This window comes from Ambystoma mexicanum, chromosome 4p (assembly GCF_040938575.1).
Source record: "Ambystoma mexicanum isolate Mex_15411 chromosome 4p, UKY_AmexF1_1, whole genome shotgun sequence".
Classification (NCBI taxonomy): Eukaryota; Metazoa; Chordata; class Amphibia; order Caudata; family Ambystomatidae; genus Ambystoma; species Ambystoma mexicanum.
Window position 1 is genome coordinate 1,045,428,617 of NC_090927.1, and position 22,055 is coordinate 1,045,450,671.

Here is a 22,055-nt window from a genome sequence, read left to right on the forward strand (position 1 = left end):
CGTGGCTGGGTCAAGTATAGGTTTTTTTAGTAGTGGGAGTAACCAGGATTGTTTTAGATTAGTGGGGATAGAACCAGTGGAGAAGGAAGCATTAATTAGTTTCGTAATGAAAAGGAAGAGGTCGCGGGCGGCATCTTTGATGAGCTGTGCCGGGCACAAATCTCCCTGACAATTGACAATTGGAGGGTTTCAGAGACAGGATGATTTTTTCTACTTCAAGTGTGGTGACTTTGGAGAAATTGAAACGAGTGATTTCTCTTATAGTAGGCTTCTCCGGTAGTTTAGAGGGGAGAGGATCGTTTAAGGAAGCTTTTTTGCGGGAGATTTTGTTCTGTAAGGTAGCAATCTTGTTAGCTAGGGCGTTTTGGATTTCTGAGCACCAATTCTTATCTTTGGTACAGGTATCTGGTGGTACGATAGGGGTTTCTACTTCTTTAAGGATGGAGAATAGTTCCTTCATGTTTGATTTTGCTTGGGATATGCGGGAGTCAAAGGAGGTTCGTTTAGCCAGATAGATTTCTTTTTTGTAGAGGGCAGCTAGTTTAGAAAGTTTGAGTTTGTTAGATGCTGACAGTAATTTTTTCCAGGTGGCCTCGCAGTTTCTTTTTGCTGCCTTAAGTTTTTGAGGAATGGTGTGTACCATTTGTTTAGATGCGTTTTGGGTTTGCTTGGTCTGAGTTTGAGGGGGGCAATTAGGTCCAGTGAAGTAGCCATGATTTTATTATATTCTTCGACCAAAGTCTCTGGGTCCAAGTTTTCAGGAAGTGTGTTGAGTGTGAGGAGTAGGTTCGGGATGAGTCTCTCGACTGTAATGCTCTTCTTGTTTCTCGTGAGTGTGGGGGGGCCCTAATAGTCGGCGGTGGTGGGGGTCGGATGGTGGAGTGCATGAGCGATACCAGATGGTGGTCAGTCCAAGCTAATGGTGAGATGTTGGTGATGTTCGCTAGACAGTTGTAGTCAGCCACCCAGTCAAGTATTCTGCCTTTAGCATGTGTGGGTGACATGCTTCATTGTGCAAAACCTAATTCGGAGAGTGTATTGACTATAGTGCTGGCGATTTGGTCTTCCGTGTCATTATAGCCCATATTGAAGTCCCCCAAGGTGAGTACTTGGGTGGAACTTTTAAGGTTGCTAGATAAAATGGTGTTAATGTCCTCATCAAAAGTGCCTATTGGGCCTGGAGGGTGGTAGATCAGGTGGATGTTGAGAGTTTGAGAATGGGTGAGAGGGACTTTAACTGAGAGTATTTTGCAGGAGAGGATGTTGATGGTTGTTGCTAATCTCATGGTGAGACTACATTTGTGGATAATAGCGACACCCCCTCCTCTGGTGTTGGGTTAATCTTGTCTCAGGATGGAATAATTATCTAGGACGGCAAGCATAAGCACAGGACATGCTGCTGGATGCAGACAGGTCTCAGTAATAGCAAGGAAATCAAGGTCTTCTTTGAGAATCAAATCGGCAATTTCTGTTGCATGAGCTACCAATGATCTGGCGTTGATCAGGGCTCCCTTAATTTGGGGGCTGGCTGTGGTTTTAGTAGTAGTAGTCTGGCAGTGGTCCTGTGTTATTTCAGGAGTGCCCTGATTTGAGGGACTAAGTAGAGGTTTAAGGTTGGAGTTCTGTGGTAAGTTGGGTTTTCTAGAAGATAAGCTGGGTCGGACCGGCAAAGTTTTTGGTTTCTGTATGGTAGGCAATGAGCGGGTAAGGGGCTCATAAATTCTAGCTAATCTGGCTCTGAGTCCTAAGTTCCTATCAGTAGTAGAGCAAGGGAGGCTAGTAGGTAGCAATGGCTGTGGGTCATTTATATCTAAGTGTGAGTTGCTGGATGATTTAGTGTTGAGCATAGTCGAGTACGTCATGATAGGTACGTTTGGAGCCATCCTAACCTGTACTATGGTATTTAGGAGGAGCAGGACGCAGGCAAGCAAACTGGTGATCAAGGGACACATGCTAGGTGGTAGTGGCAGGTGTGTTAGGTAGATCGGAGGTTGGCCTGGCGCTGGGAGTGGTTCTAGAGATAGGGCCACACAAATTTAGGCACTCTCTAGACAGAGTACAGCATCAGGGGTGGAATGTGGCATGGGATGGCACATACAGAATGAGTGTTACTGGCTAAAGAGCAGTAAGTAAATACCGATTAAGGGCATTGCAAAGGTGAAACAATAGGCAGGGAGGCACTAGCCACAGTCAAACAAGCAGCAAGGTAAGGTTCAATCTCAATATTAGTATGGCAAAGAGAGTAACATCATTATAACCCCCTAGTTTACACAACTTAATCTGAGGTGCAATGGGGTAGCACCTAGATTCGAAATTACACAATTTGGCTAAAATGCAATAGGGTAACTCCTAAATTTGAAATAACACAGTTAGGTAAAGTGTAAAGGGTAGCACCTAGATTCGAAATTACACATTTGGGTAAAATGCAGTGATGCAGTGATGCAGCAACTGGACATAGTAGGACACATAAGATGGAATGCATAGTATAATAGTGCTGACGAGCAGTGGGCACTAACTGGGCACAATAAGGCAAATTAAACCAGGTGCTTAACATAGTTTGGCTAAGATGCAATGAGGCAACGCCAGGGTTAAGGTGGCGCAGTTAGGCTAAGGTGCTATAGGCAATAACAGGAATCGATGTGGGAACAGTAGGCTAGAATACAAGGAGCAGGACCTAGATTTGCCTAGATTCCCCTGTGTTACAATTGTGCAATGCCTCGAGTCAAAGTAGCACGATTGGCTAGAGGTGTCATGCATCTAGGATCAGAGTAATGCATTAGGGTTGAGTAATGGATGAAACTCCCACTCAGTCCCCCACTACTACTGAAATGGCAGTTCTCACAAACATAATGGCAAAAAAGGCACAGCCCAACAGGTACAGCTCCTTTACCTCTTGTGGTGATGTGCACCACGGGCAGGAAAAACAATTCAGGAGAGGTGTGAGCTAGCAAGCACAGAAGTATCCAACACAGCAACAGGAAAGGTGTTCCACAGTAAAAGAAGGTCAAACCAAGGTCCTATAAAAAAAGAAAACTTTAATTGCGCTAAAAATACAAACATACTAATGGAAAACACTATAACCCACGCCTGTAAGAGAGGAGACAGAATATGCAGACTTTTTAATGAAAGGGAGCCATTTAGGTCTTAAGACAAGGATGAACAGGCCATATTTTCAACAGCAAAGGCGGGATCATTGAATGTATTTAAAAGGTAACAAGCTCTGTTGCTAGCGTCCTTTAAGGGTCCTTTAAGGCAGGCCAGGGGAACAAACCTACTTCAAAATACCTTTTAAGGCTTGTACTTGAGACTCAAAGGTGTCCAGAAAGGCTTGCAGGCACTTTTTCACAGTTCGAGACAGCATCAAGATGGGTTGAGTTAATTACTCCCAGTCGGTTGAGTCAACTTCAAGACAGGCTGAGACAATTTCTTCCAGTGGATCAAGTCACCCATGCAAGATAGGTGAGTTGATGGCATCCGCTTGCAGTGGCGTCGCTAGGGAGGGGTTTTGGGGGGGCAGTGCCCCCCTCTGAAATCATGTTCCCCCCTTGTACTGCCCTACCTCAGCTCTCCATTGGGCTGTGCACTGAGTCCTGTACCTTGCTGGTTTTTCTGCGGGTTTTGTCAGTTTAACATTAAGTTCCCCCTGCAGCTAAGACCAGCCCCTCCCATCAGAATGGAGCGTAGGAAACTGCTAATGGTGGGCCATTAGCCACTGAATGGTTTGTTGTCTGCATTCTGATGGGAGGGGAGGTGCTGTGGGGAGTGGGCATGCATTGTAGGCAGCTTTGCCTCTCTGCAGGTGAGCAAGTGTCCTCTTTACACAACAGTTACCACTCTCTGACAGGCGCCACTATGCCATTATAAAAAGCTCTTAAAAATGCCCCAATGTCAGCACAGCACTGACAGCAGGCAGCACGTTGCCATTTGCATTTTGCCTGCCAACCTTGAGGGATCTAGCTTCTCTTTCTTTTGCCGTTCACGCTGACCGTCAGTCCCCAGATCATCGAGGATCCAACCTGCAGCCTGACACCTGCCTGCCCTGGCCTGTTCAGTATCAAAGGTAAGGACCGAAACTGTTTGTTGTGTAGCTATGTATAACGTATATAATCCCAGCGCAAGGCCCACATATACTTTTGCAAACTGTGCAGTTCACAAACAGTCCTGCGCTGCTGTTGATGTGCGCACAGTATTGATTCACAATGTTTGTTGTAGTATTAAGGTACCCGATAGTCCAATGATAAATAATTAACGCCCAACTCGGCAAAGGATGAAAGGCTACGGGTTACATCCAGATCCCTGCAGCAGGCACATGAAAAAACTGAGCTATTTTGCAACCTCCTTCTGCTCCGGCAATCTCTTTTCCAGACCACCCTTGTTTGGGACTTTGAGTACACTGTGGCAACAAGTCGGTACCCAAGTCATTCATGCATTTAATTCACTATGCTTTCCATAGGCAGCTTTTTTTGTTTTTTGGGGCGCACTTTAACCGTGCCCGTTTCATTTTGCGATCCTCTCAACCTTTTGGTGGTGACATTCCCATGTCAGAGCTTTGGGGCTCATTCAATCACCCCGAGGTGATTTATGGGGGAGCCTTGGGTCCGCTGTGGTTGGTGTCAAGGAGATTCTGCCCACTTCAGGGAGACCTGGGAGCCATGCCTGGAAGCAAATGGTTGGGTGAGGTGGGCACTCCACCCACTCCTGTTATCACCTGCCGTGTGTGGCATCGCTGCTTTCACGGGAGTGTCACAGTGTCATACTGCAGCAGGCTGCTTTGTGCACAGCTGTTTAGCCGAAGGCTGCTTCACGGGCATGCATGCTGCCATCCTTCCAAGAGTGATGCCATTTCTTCCACTTACAATGCCAATCATTACTTACAGGCCAGTGGTGTGTGCTATATAAATGGTCATTATTCTCAATTAATATTGTTTTCAAAGTAATGCAGGATATTTTTGCTGGCTATTTAATTGCCTTTAAACGTGAGCTTTTGCCGCAAGCAGTGGAGTGGATTTTCTTTTAAAAAGTTTCCACAGGATAGGAAATGTGCAGGAATGCCCCGTCCTCACTGGGTTAGGCCACCTGCAACTTGGTTAATATAGTTGCGCAAAATGTTGTGTGACACTTATTTGCCCGTAATATACATTACCACAAGGTGATCAGATAAGCGAGAGATGCCCCTTGGTGGCACAGAGTTCCCCCAACTGCGTCCTATGCATGTTGGCTGTGGGTGTACACCCCATCTTGCACACTGCATGCCCACAGGGCGAAATCCTTGTAGCCAGTGAGTATTGGAAGCACCCAGCTACCCTCTCCAATTTGCATTCACTACGTTAGTACATCAGTAGATCTGAGTACTCCTGAACCCCACTGCATGCCCTGGAGCCACTGAGTATTGGAAGCACACAGCTAACCTCTCCACTTTGCATTCACTAGGTTAGCACATCAGTAGGACTGAGTACTCTTCAACCACACTGCATGCCCTGGAGCCACTGAGTATTGGAAGCACCCAGCTAACCGCTCCACTCTGCGTTCATTAGGGTAGCATGTCAGTAGGACTGAGTACTCCTGAACACCACTGCATGCCCACAGGGCTAATTCCCTGTAGCCAGTGAGTAGAGGAAGCACTCAGCTAACCTCTCCACTTTGCATTTGCTAGGTTGGCACGTCAGTAGGTCTGTACTCCTGAACCTCACTGCATGCCCACAGGGCTAAGTCCCTGTAGCCAGCGTGTATTGGAAGCACCCAGATAACCTCTCTACTCGCTTGCTGAAGTAACCTATCAGACTAACCACGCGTGGTACATAGGTCTAGAGATCTGTTAAGTGATTTAGACAGCATTACATTACAGTACCCTGTGAAAAACTCCCTTGTGCACCCTCTTCTTAAGAAACCCTCAGCCGACCCCTCCTGCCCTGCTAACCACTGGCCAATCTCCATCCTGGCAAACTCCTGGAAAAGCCGGCCATCGCCCAGCTTAATCTTCACACTGAATCTGTTGGTTGTCTCCATGACCATCAGTCTGGCTTCAGAGCTGCCAGAATCTCTGCACTGGCTCCCAGTGGCTGTGAGGATTAAGTTCAAAACCCTCTGCATTGTCCAGAAAGCAGTCTGGGGCCTGGGGCCTCAATACTCTCTCTTCCTAAATATCTCCCTTCTGGAGCTCTTCGCTTATGCGCCTCCAACTCCCTCAGGATCAGTCGCTTCTCCAAGCAACAAGTTGCTGGAAGATCTCTTTCTTCAGCTGGGGCCTCCCTCTGGAACAACCTCCCTGCCCCCCTGAAACTTGAGGAGAACCATCTCCGGAAGCACCTCAAGACCTTCCTCTTTGCTTCTGCTGCCTCTCCTCTCCCCTGCTGAACTCCTGACTGAAACTACACTGGTCACCTGGCTACCCTCTGATCTCGGGCCCAGGTCCCCTCCCCTGCCAGCTGCACACATGCACTGCCTCCTGGGCAATCCTTGCACTTGGGGGCTGTTTCTGTATCTCTGCAGTCCCCAACAGCTCTTGACACCTGATGTCTGCACTTACCCCTGCACTTGCCACTAGCTGGCTGTACTTTTTACCCCTCTGTTCCCCCTCCCTTGCCTCGTCGCACCTTGAATCACTTGTGTATGGGGGTGTTATAAATGCCATATCATATCATAGATCATTAATTTCACGCACGTCTGAGTAAAGTAAGCAGAACATTTTAGAATGAATTGCCCAATTACAATGTTTTTTTCCTTATCCTTGATGTATGTAATGTTTAAAATACTGGCTTGCATGCGCAACCTCCTAGAGCTATACATGGATATACATTTAAGGAGGGAGGCAAAAAAAGCAGCGTGGGAGGTGGTTCATCATCCAAGCTTTAAAATGTGATTGCCGGTTAGTGATCCACATATGCTGTCTACCTTGAACAAATAAAACAAATCTCTTTATTGATTTAACTTGATAGTGAGACAACAACCCCATAAATGGATATCCGGTCCTAATATTCCTGTGCGACAGTGAAGCATCAAACAGATAATACTGTAAAGGAGCAGCAGCAAGACAAGAGGGAGCTGAATGACTCTTCTGTGGATGAGGATCAAGTGTTTGAAAGAGAAGATGTGGAATATAGTAACCCTTTGAGTGCTGATGCTTCCACAGAAGGTGGTGAACCCTCGTCATCACAGAGTCCTGGTTCAAGCATAATGCCTCCACCCAGCAACCAATACACTGCTTGTGGAAAAGTGTGCAGTGACTTTGATCGACCTCAGAGAGAAGTAATGGCTGTTGATGCTGTCAAGGGAAAGGCACCAACAGGTCCCAGTGATATCAGCCAGTATTCTAGTGAAGGCCCTCGACAGCCTGTTTTAAAAACATATCCTCAAACAAAACTGGGATCACGCCTTAGATCATTCTGTTCGCATTGGTTTCAGGTATACACATGGCTAGAATACTCCATGTCCCAGGATGCAGCATACTGTTTTCCATGACGATTTGTTTCTATGTCCAAATCTCTTCATGGCGAACTTAAACATTTAACTTTTATCAGTGAAGGCTTCACCAACTGGAAAAATGCATTGGAAAATGGCAAAGGAATATTGCAGCATGAGAAGTCTGCTTCCCATAAAGACGGCTATGTGAGATGGGAGGATTTCAAAAGAAATATAAAAGATGATACATCAATCATGAAAGGTCTCAGTGATGCATATACCAGAGAGGTGATTGGAAAGCGACATTATATTAAAACAATTACTCAAGTTTTACTGTTAACTGGCAAAACTAAACTTGCCCAAAGGGAGCATCGCTGCAGCTTTGATGACATCAATCACGGAAACGTGAGAGAAATATTGTTTTTACTTGCTGAAAGAGACAGTATTGGAAAAAAACTTAATGGGCCCAGAAATGCACGCTATTTACATCCGTCCATTCAAAGAGAACTTCTGTCAATTATGGCTGCTCTCCTTAGAGAGTGCATTCCTGAAAGCCCTAAAGGAAGCCCATTTTCTATTCTTGCTGATGAGACTAAAGCTCTGAGCAAAACCGAACAACTGTTTGTTGTTGTGAAATACTTCCATAATAATTCTGTCCATGAAAGATTCCTGAAATTCTACAAAGCAGATAGCCTTGATGCAGAATCTTTAACATGCTATATATTTAATGTCCTATCATCATTGGGCATTGATACAAATGAATGTGTTGGGCAAGGGTATGATGGGGCCTCAGTGATGAGTGGCCAGCTTAATGGTGTGCAAGCACAGGTTCAAAAAGAGGTGCCCTCTGCACTTCATGTTAATTGTATGAATCACCGGCTTAATTTAGTCATTGTTGACACGGTTAAGAACGTACATACAGCAACTGAGTTTTTTGTGAAATTGGAGAAGCTTTATGTGTTTTGCAGTACATCTGTTGTTCACTCTGTGTTTGTAAGTGTTCAAACAGAAATGTCAAAACAGGTCATACGATTAAAACACTTAAGTGATACAAGGTGGACATGCCAATATTCTGCCTATAAAGCTGTCCTCCACACCCTTGAGCCTCTTCTGGAAATCCTCACACTAGTGGCAGAAGGGACACATGCAGAAAGAGCAATAGAAGCAAATGGCGTTCGGCAGTTCATTGACTTCAGCTTCATTCTAGCACTTGTGCTTTTTGAAAACATATTAAAAAGGACTGAGACACTATCAAATATGTTACAGCAAGCAGATCTTGACTTGGCCTCAGCTGTTGTCCTTGTACGCACAGTCATTGAAGAACTTGAGGAAGTGCGTAATCAAGACATGGATGCAACTATACAAAATCTCTGGGATGAAGCACTCCAGCTGAGCAGTAAGTGTGGTATAGCAGCATATACAAATGATGAGGCTGAACCGCCTCGCAAAAAGCGCGATTGTCGACTGCCTTTCCACTTAAGAAATAGTGCCATAATGGAGACTGTGGGACAGCGACAAAGACTGCGCACAAAAGATGATTTCACTAAACATTTTGTGTATGTAGTTCTTGACCGGATAATCTCAAAAATAAAATCACGCTTTTCAAAAGATTCTTTGCTGATCATGGAAGGTATACAGGCACTAAATCCCAGATCTGATTCTTTTCTCAGTTTTCTGAAATTGTCACAAATGGCCACATTTTACTCCTGTGATCTGGATAACTTTCAAACAGAACTAAAGCAGGCACTGGTAACCCTAGCAAGGAAGAAGGCATCCAATGCCATTAAGGTGAACACAATTCTGGAGTTCACAAACTTTCTGGACCCTTATGCTGTTCCATTATTCGAACTGTACAGACTGTGTAAAATTGCTTGTGTTTTGCCAGTGAGTAGCGCCTCATGTGAAAGAAGCTTTTCTGTGCTACAGTTAATAAAGTCATATCTGCGCACAACAATGACAGAGGAAAGGCTGTCAGATCTTGCCACACTGTCAATTGAATCCAGACTTGCTGGCCAAATAAACATGGACATTGTAATTGACAGGTTTGCATCGATCCACAGAAATTCACGTTTGAATCTTTATTAATGTAAACAGTTTTCTGTAATATGAGACCACAAACACGCATGTTCAGTTTCAGCCCTAGCTTTAAGATTTTTGGCTTTCAAGTTAAGTTACATGTTGCAATTGAGGTAGGAAAAGCATTTGCCAATAAAATGATTTGTAAAAAAAAAAATCTAGCCTTCTAAATTAGGCCAGTTCTGCGTTGTATGTGCTCAGGAGAAGTACTTTCTTCAGTGATACTAAAGCTTACACATTGAGTACTTAGCAGCTCTATGGAGGCACTGTAGGGGATTTTATACTCTACTTTGTATATGATGCATCTGCTGCAAGGCTACACCTTGTACATGGTGACTTACCAGATATGTTTTTATATTCTGGAACATCGGAACCCAATGCTGTGCACTGCATGTACTCCTCGGCCAATATTAAAACTAGTGTCATTTCTACTGACCTATGATTCATGGCATGCGGTTTAAAGTTGATGCCCTGGCTTCATAAGTATTACAATTTTGCCCCGGGCCACTTTGCACTACTTTGCCCGCGTCAATTTGACAAAAGCATATACATTGGCGCGGCCCCCCTACTTTTTTCTGTGGCCCCCTCTGTGCCCCCCCTAAATTTGATATCTGGAGACGCCACTGTCCACTTGGTCAAGTCGGTGTCAAGGTGGATGGAACAAGGATCGAAAAGCGATGAGCATCAAAGGCAGCTCCAGGTGCTTTCAGCAGCTTGAAAAGCAACTCAGCGAGTTTGGGTCAGCTCAAAGGCAAATCAAACTGGGCACATAGTGCTCCAAATGGGTTTTTCACTTCTGGTTTTGGCAAACCCTGTCCAGGGTCTACAAGCAGTTAAGTACTTGTTAGCCAACTTTAAGACAGAAAGCATTGTTTTGAAGGTTGTTGTTTTGGAGCTTATTTTGGTTTTTGCGCCTTTTGAAACCTGACTACTGCAACTTCCTTCAATACATATTAGAATGAACCATTTTGGTGCCATTATGGATATTTGAATACACGTTATAATACATTGGGTTGATTTTGTCCTTAGAAAGTATATGTAGATCCTATCATCAGGCACAGTTTTGAACGGTTCTATGTCAGGCAATCTCTGAGCATAGTTTTTGTTAAGTCCCTGATAAAAGCTCCCAGCAATGAAACTATTAATATGATATGATAGGATAGTTTATTTATATAGCACCTATACACAATGTGTGTTTCAAAGTGCTTAATGTGTTTCAAAGTGCTTTACCTGTTCTTCAGAGAAGGGGTGGCCATGTGATTTGAGGGGTCTTGTCCAGCAGAACATGTGTGGACCCAACTTATTTGCATAAACAGTGACATTAGTGATATTAAAGAAAATTATAGCACAGAGTGACTCTTTAATACGCAAACGTTTCATGGAAAGTTAAATTAATAAAGCACTGCCTTTGGAAAGGCGAAGCAAAGTTTTCTATGTCTTTACTGAAGCTCCCTACGAGAATCCCAGCTTCCCCCTTTCTTTAGAACTGGGACTACACAGAATAATGTATGAAGCTAAACTTAGACACCCTTCTCATAAACCTTGGAGCAGAGACTGCCTTGCAGCAATCTAGTATGGTTTCAAGTACATTTGTAAAAACGGCAAGGGATTTGGGGCATTGTGACAGAAACACAGGGTTTGCAATTTTCCTCAAGTACAATTATTAAAAAGGCCTATGAGGATTAGTTACATGCATGCAAATTGGCAACAATCCCACAAACAGAAATAACTATGACATACTTTGAGAGGAAATGTCTATTGGGATAAGAGTTATATTTTTCAATGATAGGGGATAGAGAAGCTATGATGCTCTATTTGAAACTCTGCTTGGGTATTGTAACCAAATGGGCTGAAGAGCGCATAGAATAATGCAAACTCTGTCATTTTTATCAGGAAGATTTGATCCATTCCCTCGTATTCTGTCCCTCTTAAAATCTTAAAAGGTAAAGGTTACTTCTCCAGATATTTAAAAATAATACCACTAGAACAACTATCGTGGTCCTTAATATCTGCATTGAAACTCAATCTAAAGCAGAACTTTGGGGTGTGTCAAAATTTCTAAAAAAACGCTTGGCGAGTGAGAAGGTGGGTTATCTAATAATTGTTTAATTGACAAAGTGTAATTTATGTTATAATAACATATTGTGTATATATCTGGCAATATTATTCAATAAGCATTTATTTCAGAACCTAAAGATAAGGATTATTTTGACTGTCAAAAGAAATAAACTCCAAGCAGGTTCCAAGGATGTCAGGGCAGGGCAGGGATTGGGACTGGGGCAGATAGGGCATGTTTTGTCTACTGCAGGATTGCCTTATAGTGTGATCGGCCTATTTATCTGGCAGGCCTTGAGGCAGAGAGAGTAATCAATTTCGCACTTTAAGCAAAGTAAATGTATCTGTGGGCAGCACTGCTCGCAAACACTGATTCAAATCAACACAAGTGGGATGATAACAGTCTATGATGACCTGAAGATCCTCCTGGAACTTAACAGGATCTTCTCATATCTTTTGGAAATCTCTGAACAATATTAAACAAATCAGTAGCGCTCCTTGAGGCATGTACAGTAACTAGGGTATTGCCTCCTGCCAGGAGTTGTCTAAGCTAGAATGCACCAGTACTGGTATTGGCTGTCAAATTCGCAAACCCTCAAACGTGCCAGAAAACAGCAAAAAATGTTTAGAGATCTGAGCTCGTATCTCAAGGGTAAACGGGATGACCATAGGGTTTATTGGGGTTGACGGATGATACGTACGCAGTTGCGTAGAGTCTGGGCTATCCGATTGTTGGTCAGACATAACATTTAAAATGGCAGGATTGTCCAAATATCTTCTGACTTTCCTTTGACAGTGGCTCCTCTTGGATTACAGGATATAATCATTTCTACCCGGTTTTATGAACCAGTACCTGCAGGTTAGAGTACTCTATTTTCTGGGATTTTACTTGCTCATTGAGCTTTTCTTGAGTATCTTTCAACGCCCAGGTCTTGGTTTCCGTCTGTCTCTTATTAGCTTCTGTATACCAATCTAGTTACCTGTCCCATTGACGTTGGTGTACAAGTGTGCCTTTCTTCTCTAATGGCTTACGTCATTTCAGTATCCTGTCTAAGTCAAATGTGCCTTTTTGAGGAAAACTGTCAAGGTGGCTCACTGTGTATATTTGTGCCATTTCTCCAGTTACTTACATGCTTTTGGCGAGTAGTGAGTAAACATGAAGTGTGCTGGACTGCCTTTAGGAGGAAGTTGCGCCTACCTAGACTGCCCAGAACACATTCTCACGAAAATAAGAAAAGGTATGACTTATTACGGATCCAGGTCCATTCCTAACTCTGTCTGCATCGTGAAGCTATTGATTCCCGTGGCTGGAGGCGTGGGTACGGTTCATTAGCTGGCCATTCTGCCATGTCTATCCAGAAGCTCAGGTATCAATACCTAGCCTCCCTTCTTCCCCCTTTACAAAAATTTTACAAACACCTGTCAGAGACTTGGGAAGGTAAGGGTAAAAAACAAGACACATAATCGGTAGAAACAAAGCCTGTTACAGCTCCTGTACTAGGATAGAGGAGAGTGTGAAATATAAAGCGGGGTCGCAACTGAGGTGCACATTTAGGGTTTCAAGTAACAATATACAGGTTAAGACAAGACAATCATAGTACTCTCATCCAAAATATTTTCTTTACACTCATACAAAACAGATTCTTCCTAATCCCAAATTGAAACTACACTACTCTGACTGGGCAGCGGTCTCATGTTTTCAGTAGGGAGCATGGATGCACAGCTTTTACACTGCGGTGGCCAGCCACTTTGACTTTTTCTTGTTTAGATAAACATTCCTATAGGGAGGGTACTTTCCCTCCTTTTTCCTTGGATAATCACAACAGATTTCAGATTGCAGTTTCAGTTTTCAAATTTCAGAGACAAAAATGTACCCCAACCCGTTTCAGACAACGCAACACAAAACATAACAGTACACTGACACAATTTACCTGTGTTCACCAACCCACGATTCTTGATCAGCTCTTTCTTCCTTAACTGCTCTGCCTGCCCTCCTAGAGTCCCCGGGCACCCCAGCCAGCTCTCCCCTCTGATGAAATTATCGCTCGTGGGCCCACAGGGATCACCAGGAAGTGTGCCCGGCCGCCCCTGGACCTGGCCACAGAGCAGCAGGAATCCGACGTCAAAGGGACCAAACTTGTGGTGGAAAAAATTACCACTCACGATTCTGGTGGATTGGTGAAAAATGCATGAGTACAAAACAATAACAAGAACAAAACCAACAGTTTCACGAGACTTCGGCGCAAGTGAGAGCCCCCTCCCTCCATGCACTGTTCTCTTATACCCTAAGGAACACATGCATTTCAATGAAACAGGTGGTCCAAACAGGGAAAGGGATAATACTGAAACAATGTTGCCAGCAGGGAACAAATCCCCACTATTCAATCCTTTGATATCAGCTGCTCTCTTTCATGTTAGTTAAAGTTATCAGGGAGGACAGCATATTGTAATCCAATTAGTGAAGGTGAATATACTCCTCAAAGATTTACACACACTCTGAAGCAGGAGACAACACTTGTAAAAAAATTGACTCGTGCTGATAATGCTTCTTTTCCTAAGAAAGCAGAAGCCTAAAACATGCTTACATATGTCAAAAGGGAAACACATCAGAAGCAAGAGATCTGCAAGCGAACATTCCTACATGCTTGGCAAAGAGCCTCAATTGCAAATATTCTTCCTCCTCCTCCTCTCATGGCCTTACTGTGGCCTCCTCTCCTCGTCCCTTCTCTTCCTTTCCCTTGTTCACCCCTGACAACATTTCTAGACAGGTTTGATCTATGATAGTCTTGTCAAAACAGGTTCTTCCCTGTTCTTCCAGAACAATCAAGGACCGCATTGTAACCCTTGCTCCAGCCTTAGCTGATTTCTGCAATCACTCTTTTGCCACTGAAACCTTCCCCTCTGCCCTGAAGCACTCCCATATGCACCCCCTGTTAAAGAAGCACTCTGCCAATCCTTCCTCTCCGGCTAACTATCTCCCAATTTCTCCCTTCCAGTGCAAACTCTTGAATAAGCTGGTCATCTCTCAGTTTAACCTTCCCACTGAATCTGTTGGTTGTCTCCATGACCATCAGTCTGGCTTCAGAGCGGCCAGAAGCACAAAAACTCCTCTCCTGAATATCCGTGAAGACCTGCTCTCTAACCTTGATTCTAACCTTCCTTCTGTCCTCATTCTCCTCAATCTTTCTTATGCTTTTGATACGGTCAACCATGCCATCCCGCTCAATCGCCTCCATGATAAACTGGGTATCAATGATCAGGCCCTGGCCTGGCAGACCTCCTTTCTCAATGTCCGACCCTCCCAGCTCCAACTGGGGTCCTTCCTCTCTTCTATCTCTCTCTCTACCTCTGGTGTTCCCTGGGGTCTAACCTTTCTCCCTGGCTTTTCAACCAATACCAGGCGCCTCTTGCCTACCGCATCTCTGCTCTCTGCTCCACCTTTCAGTGTTATGCAGAGGACACCCAGCTCTCTTTCAGGCTCCCCTTGGCTGCCTCTACTCCTTCTCTCATTCCAGACTGTCTGTCCGCAATTCAGGAGTGGTTTGCCGCCAAAAATCTCTGCCTTAATGCCAGTAAAACGGAGATCCTCCTCATTGAAACAAAAGTTCCCTGCTTTCGTCTCTCACTCTCTCTCGCTCTGCCCGCCCACTCTGAAGCCCTCTTCCTGCTCTACCTGTGAAGCTAAGAACCTTTAGGTCATCTTTGACATCCACCCTCTCCTTCTCTCCTCACATTTCTGACGTCTCTAAGAAGTCAAACTATCAGCTGCACCTCCTCAGAGGTATTCTTCCTTTCCTCACTTTCCCCCAGAAGCTCACTGGCTCCAGAGCTCTGGTCCTCTCTAGGCTGGACTACTGCAACAGCCTCTTTCTAAATCTTCCTGCCTCTACTCTCCATCGTCTACAACTTATCCAGAACAGGTCTGTGAGACTTGTCCTTGGCTTCAAGCCCAGGGATCGTATCTCTGCAGCTCTGAAATCTCTTCATTGGCTCCCACTGGCAGCAAAGATCAAGTTCAAGACCCTCTGCATTGTCCACAATGCTTTATGGGGCCTGGCACACCACTACCTCCAACTCTCTCTTCCTAAACATCTCCCTTCTCGAGGACTCCACTCCTCCACCTCCAACTCTCTGAGGGTCCGTCGCTTTTCCAAGCAGAGAGTTGGGGAAGATCCCTTTCTTCGTCTGGGGACTCTGTCTGGAACAGTCTCCCTGCCTCTCTCAAACTTGATCAGAGCCATCTCCGGTTCCAGAAGCAACTCAAGACCTTCCCCTAAGCTTCTGCTTTCTCTCTTCGTCTCCCCTACTAATGACCTGAATGTTCCACACACTGGTCACCTGGCTACACTCTGAACTTGGGCCGAGGTCCCTGCCTGTCCATTTGAACCTCACAATGCCTCTTGGCTCCCCCAGCACTTGTGATCTGTATCTGTAACCCTACAGTCCCCACTCTCTGCACTTAAGAGCCACCCATTGACTGCACTTTCTGATTACCTGCACTGAGCCACCCGCTGGCTGCACTTTGATTGCCTGCACTTCTCCATCCCCCTTTGCACTTCTCCCCATCCCCTTCCCTGCACTTGCACGATCTGAATGACACAAGGCCTAGTAAGATCGTTGTTTTGTCCTCCCGCTGTTTCCCTCCCCTTGTCTTGTCGCACCTAGAAACAGTTGTGTACAGGTGCGTTATAAATGCCATATCATATCATATCATGAGCAGGAGACAGTTGTGGCAGTTAGTCAGTCAGTAGTAACTGCTCAACATTATAATGCAGTAAAATGCAAGGGGTTTACATACAATTTTCATTTCCCAAATTTCCCCCCACATAAATATATAAATCATTTAAAAAATATTTTAGGCTAAATGTACAATCATGGCATCATCCCCATACCCCCATCTTGAATTGAGAATAGAAATACCAGAATGTAATTCAGCCGAAGGTAAAAAATGGCCTTTGGGTTTTGAAAATCTACTTAAGACGAACAACAAAAGATAATGTATGAAAAGTTTACCTGTTTGTGTTTCAATGTTTGACAAATGAAGGCTTCATATGTGATGGATGGCAATATTACGTTCTACTAACAATAAACGTTTTTAAGTGTGCAAAATATCAACATCTGAAATTATTGTAGTTAGTTTAAAACTGTTTTGTGTGATATATTTTAATTGGCCTGGAAGAGGGTGTAGATTTAGGCAGCTAACTGGTGCTTTGTGTGTGCTTTCATGATAAAAATGCCCCTTTTCATTTCTTATCACAGAAACGTTAAGAACGTCTTGTCCAAAACAATGATCTCTTAAATGAGCCATGACTTACAAATTGTTACTACTTTAAAAGCTCTGCTGGAAGAAAGATATTGTTAAGCGGCATATGATGGGCCACTGAGAGGGTGTATTTGTCTCTAGAGCATCACAGGGGGTTGGGAGGTGACACCTTGGCTTCACTCAGGCAAACGGAAAAATGAGCCTCGTACATGGACACAGCACAGCCCCTCTTCAAAACAATATCACTTGGTATAGTCGAGGCCCACACTGGTGCCTGCAGGGCCCTGCTGACAATGGGGCCCTATGCAAGAGCACAGACTGCCCATGCCTGGGAGCAGCCCTGCTTCAAAGGTGATTTAAGTATATGTTACGACAATGTTGAATGAGAATGGATGGACAATGTTTTGGGGGCTTGTCGGTTTCCTATCACAGTGTGAACTTTGGCAACATGGGAAGAGACTTCCCCCACTTCCAAAACATCAGATCACTGTGGCAACATGTTTTATGTTTCAGGTATTTGCTATAGTGCTGGCTTAGGTCCCTGGAGTATCAGTGCGCTTTAAAGAGGGTATGTATTGCAGCAGGAGCTTCTCGGCTTTGAGGTTCCGTGCATAGAAAAGGCAAAGTATGGTGTGGCGTCCAATTTGCATGGGATTATAGAAAACAGGATTTAATGTGGCAGTTTAGGAAATGGGAACATGGAGTTGGAACAATACTAAGGCGCACATTTACTTGTAATGCGGCATGGCTAAGGGTTTACTGGCCTTTGTATAGAACAATACTTGACCATATTTGCTCGGAAAGGACCTTTACTTATGCCATGGAACACCATACTGTTGCCCCTTTAAATTTGGGCACTTTTCGGATTGTTCATCTATTTCTTATCTCTGTGGCCTGGCCCCAGGCACTGTTGCCATATCATCTTTCTTGGTTCCCCTTTCACAGAAACCCCATTTTATCTCGCAGCACCTCTTATCTCCCAGCAAGCCGCACCGGAAGTCCACAGTGTTAACCTGTTTCATTTGGGGAAGAAACCTAATCCTACAATACCCTGCCCTGCGTGTTTTCTCACAGCTAGGGAACCTGCCTACAAAAGTGCTATGCCACGTAATGAAATCAAACCACCATCTAAGAAACCTCCACGTATTGAGAGAATTTCAAACAAACGACATCACACAGCCGTCCCATCACCACTCAATGAACAGCATCCTCGGTGGTAGCACTCTCAGTGGAAAGTTGTACCCAAGCTTGTCTGCGTTTTTTAAAACAAAAAACGTTCCTTGTTTTTTTAACGGTATTACCCAAATTGTTTGTTTACAATTGTTCGAATGAACAATTGACAGAATTTAAAGGGTCACAATTGACCTTTTCACAATTGACCGAATATATATATATATATATATATATATATATATAGATATAGATATAGATATAGATATATATATCGGTTTGGTAATATATATATATATATATATATATATATATATATATATATATATATATATATATATATATATATAGGGGTGTTGGGGGGTTTGGCGTTGGGTGGGGGGTTGTGGGGGGTTTCCCCCCGCATATAAGGTACAATTGACCTTCACAATTCGGTCAATTGTGAAAAGGTCAATTGTCATTCGAACAGTTGTAAAACGAACAATTCGTATACAACCTTTCTAACATCAATTTTACCCCCTGCTTATTTCTGACAGCAAGAAGTCAGTAACTGTCATTTTTTGAAACCTCTGCTAACAACATGCCATTTCTCCCCAGCTGTACTCTAATGCAATAGTTTCAGCTTCTATGTGGCGGATTAGCACCACCGAATAGGCAAAACTGAAAACACAGAGAGTGACAAAAAAGGGACCCTTTTTGTTTCAAATCAAGGAAGCAGATCTCTGCAGTGTCAATTGAAAAAAAGCACCCCTTTTCTGTATTTTTGCAGCCGGGGATGTGTACCGATAAAATCAGTGAGTGCCCCTACCGGGGCACCGCCATAACCTGATCCCACCAAGAAATCTTTAGAGGTCCAAAAATACAACATGATGCATAGGAAAACTGACCACTTAAGCTTAGCCAACCTCATGATCAAAGCACTACAATATACACTTAGAACACAAAAAATACCTTTAGAAGCCACAATCCAGTAAGAGAACCTCCAGTTAAGCACCGACTCGCGTCATTTGGGCTAATAAAATTATCTTAAAAAAAGGAAGAGGTTCTATTGGGAAGAACTGATGTTTTCAGAGATCCTGGGCTCAGTTAGCACCTAGTTTAAATGATTGGCCGCATGGTGCACACACATCTCAAAAAAGGCTCTCTGTGGGACATGACACCTGGCCACCCACTCTCCTTTCTTGATGTCCATGCTAGGGGCCTCCGCCTCTCTGTCTTGAGCCAATCCTCGTCTCCCCTCACCCAGCGCCCTTCTGCCATTCAGACTCCCAGCCAGTCCCAGCCAGTCCCAGCTCCAGGAATTTTCATTTTGGAGGGCCAGTTTTGTGATCAGGGGGAACAATTTCCTTTGGGAGTGGTTGTAGGAGTACACTAAACAAAGTATTGCCATTGCGCAAGGTTTCTCAGATCCGTGATCCAGCAAATAATGTCTTCCTGGATCTGGAAAAATCCATTTGCACCCTTCAATTGGTTTAATCACTGAAGGTGTAGAAGCCTGGATTCAGGTTGTTAAGACACATTTACCAACAAAACTACTCGAATGTCTGTTGAAGATGTTTTTAGGACTGTACTCCATGGCAGATTTAAGGCAAAGAGATTCTTGGGCATTAATGACAGATGACCCTGGGTAATTAGGGGAATAGGGGTGGAGCTTATGGTGGGAGTAGTTAATGGCTCTCACCAGTGCCACAAATGTGAACATTTTTTAAGTTGTCTCTAAGTTGTCTTTTGAGTTTTTCTACTATTGGAGATCAGTGTTTAGCCATATGACTCTGGCTGGAAACAGCATGGTCACCTCATCAGGCTTTGCTTGCATAAAGTGATTTGCCCAGGATCACGCAATTTGTTCAAGTGGGAAATCTGTTCTCTCTTTCCAATCCCTTCATCCCTTCCAAATTTGCATGCGCCCAAGTACCCCTTCCAAAGTCTCCTTCCATCTTTTCCTATGTTTACTTCCATAAGATCCATCACTACTTTCAACTTCTATTGGCTGCTCACTTTAGATTCCCTCTTCTCCTTCATCTCCATAGAGAAAGCTATTGCCAAAGCATGAAAAATAAAAACCTGCTGAACCCTGACCAAGAGCCTGAGAGATGAATCCCAATTAATCATGTCCTAAGAACAAAGGTTGTGTGACTTTTTTCAACATAATGCTATAATTGAGCTATAAAAAACAGTACAGAGCAAATGAGAAGCAGGACAAATGGGTTATATATTATGTTATGTTATGTTGTGTTATAACACGCTGTAGCCCGCAGGCATCAGGCCACACATATAATGAAAGACAACAGACAGACAATGCTAACACACCATGTACAGGGGAGAGGCTAGCGAATATGAAGGGTGCAGAAATATTCATGGGCAGTAAGGAAGTGTATTTATTCAAATAAGGTGTCTTTAGCCTTTTTCCGGAACGTTTGGGGGTTCTTCTCTAAGCGCATTTCTACTGGGAGGTCGTTCCAGGCTGGAGTAGCCAGAACCATGAAAGAGCGACCTCTACCCCGGCTTCTTTTGATCCTTGGGGAGATGAGGCGAAGGGTGTTGTTGGATCTAGTTGATCTCCCTAAGGCTTGGAGGGTAAGAACATTTTTCAGGTAACTAGGAGCAGGACCATAAAAACATTTGTGTGCCAAGGTCAGGATCTTAAAAGAGATCCTGCGATTAACTGGTAGCCAATGAATTTCCCTCCGAATCTTAGTTATATGTTCTCGTCTAGCTACGCCTTTGATGATGCAAACTGAATCTTTTTGAAAAACTTTTTACTTGCTCCCCCTAGCAAGATGTTACAGTGGTAAATTCAAAGCATTACCATTCCTCTGACCAAGGTCTCGCAGTTCTTATTGGTGACATTTGGCTTGACCAATCTGAGGAGTTTGAGATGGTATTGTGATTTTTTGATGACATTGGCTACGTGTGTATCGGCTCTCAAGGATTTATCCATTATTTATCCATTATCACCCCAAGGGTTTTAACCTGGTTTAAAATTGTCATGAGATGACCATCAATTGTAAAGTCTGTGAATGGCGACCCCAGTTTCAGCCTTGCTTTTGGGGATCTGAAAATCAACATTTACGTTCTTCCACTGTTAAGACAGAGCCAGTGTTGGGTCATCCAATCTTTTATGATCCGGTAGATGTTCTGTACCGTTTTCGAATCCTAGGTGTGATCACTGCTCAGTTCCACCAATAGCTGAGTATCATCAGCATAATTAGTGAACTTTACTCCTGCTTTATCAAGAATGTCACACAAAGAGCGTAGATAAATGTTGAGAAGTGTAGGGGACAGGCAAGCTGTCATAGACAATGTTGCGGAGAGAACCATCTATGACTATTTAATCTTTCCCTAATGGTTCTAATCTTAACAGGAGCAATATACTGTGGCAATAAGCCCTGAGACGACGGACCAATACCGCCCAAGGTAATGCCCCGGGGCACATAGTTACAGGCCCAAGCATAGTGAGGGCCTCAACGACAGCCCAGAGGGCATTACCGCGGGTGGTTTTGGCCCACTGTCGAGGGGCTTATTGCCATTAACATTCCAGGGTCTGCAAGCTCGGGAAACTAGTTTTCCCGAGTTTGCAGCCCTGGAACACTAATGGCTGATGAAATCTTTTCAAGCAACATTTCTTTTGCCATTTGAAAAGTTTTTGTCGCGGTATGCATTAGTTCTAGGAACACTAGAACACACGTACTGCTTCATTTGTACAGAGCAATAGGGGCAACATTTTGGGCCAAGTTGCTCTGTACTAATGAATGGGAGGAAACTGACCACCTTGGAAAAGGGAGAAGGGACTACGTGTGCTCCCTCCTCCCTTAGCATGGTCACCCGAAAAAAAAAAAGAGAGTGCACCCGGCGCGCGATGCACGTAAGTGCGTCCATCGGATTACACTGTGGTATGGCTCGGAAACGAGCCAATCCACGTTAAGTGTATCCTGTGGAATGTCGCCACCGGGTACTAATGTTAAGCATATCCGTCATAGTGGAGTCATAATTGGAGAGCAAAATGTCTGGTGGATCAAGGTCAGAGGTATTTGCCATAATAATAATTAAACATTTATGAAGATCCACCAAACTAATTTTATTGGTATCCCTG

General features: G+C 44.1%; 1 protein-coding gene across 1 annotated transcript; it reads left to right on the forward strand.

Moving 5' to 3' along the window:
- Positions 1 to 7,470: 7,470 nt before the first annotated feature.
- On the forward strand, positions 7,471 to 9,483 carry LOC138452893 (zinc finger MYM-type protein 1-like). The gene has a single exon (XM_069605237.1). The coding sequence runs from the start codon at positions 7,471 to 7,473 to the stop codon at positions 9,481 to 9,483; it is 2,013 nt and encodes a 670-aa protein (XP_069461338.1).
- The last annotated feature ends 12,572 nt before the right edge of the window (positions 9,484 to 22,055 follow it).

Bases quoted from the DNA above. Each gene is read 5' to 3' on its own strand.
- LOC138452893 (XM_069605237.1), top strand. From the start codon at position 7,471: ATGTCCAAATCTCTTCATGGCGAACTTAAACATTTAACTTTTATCAGT.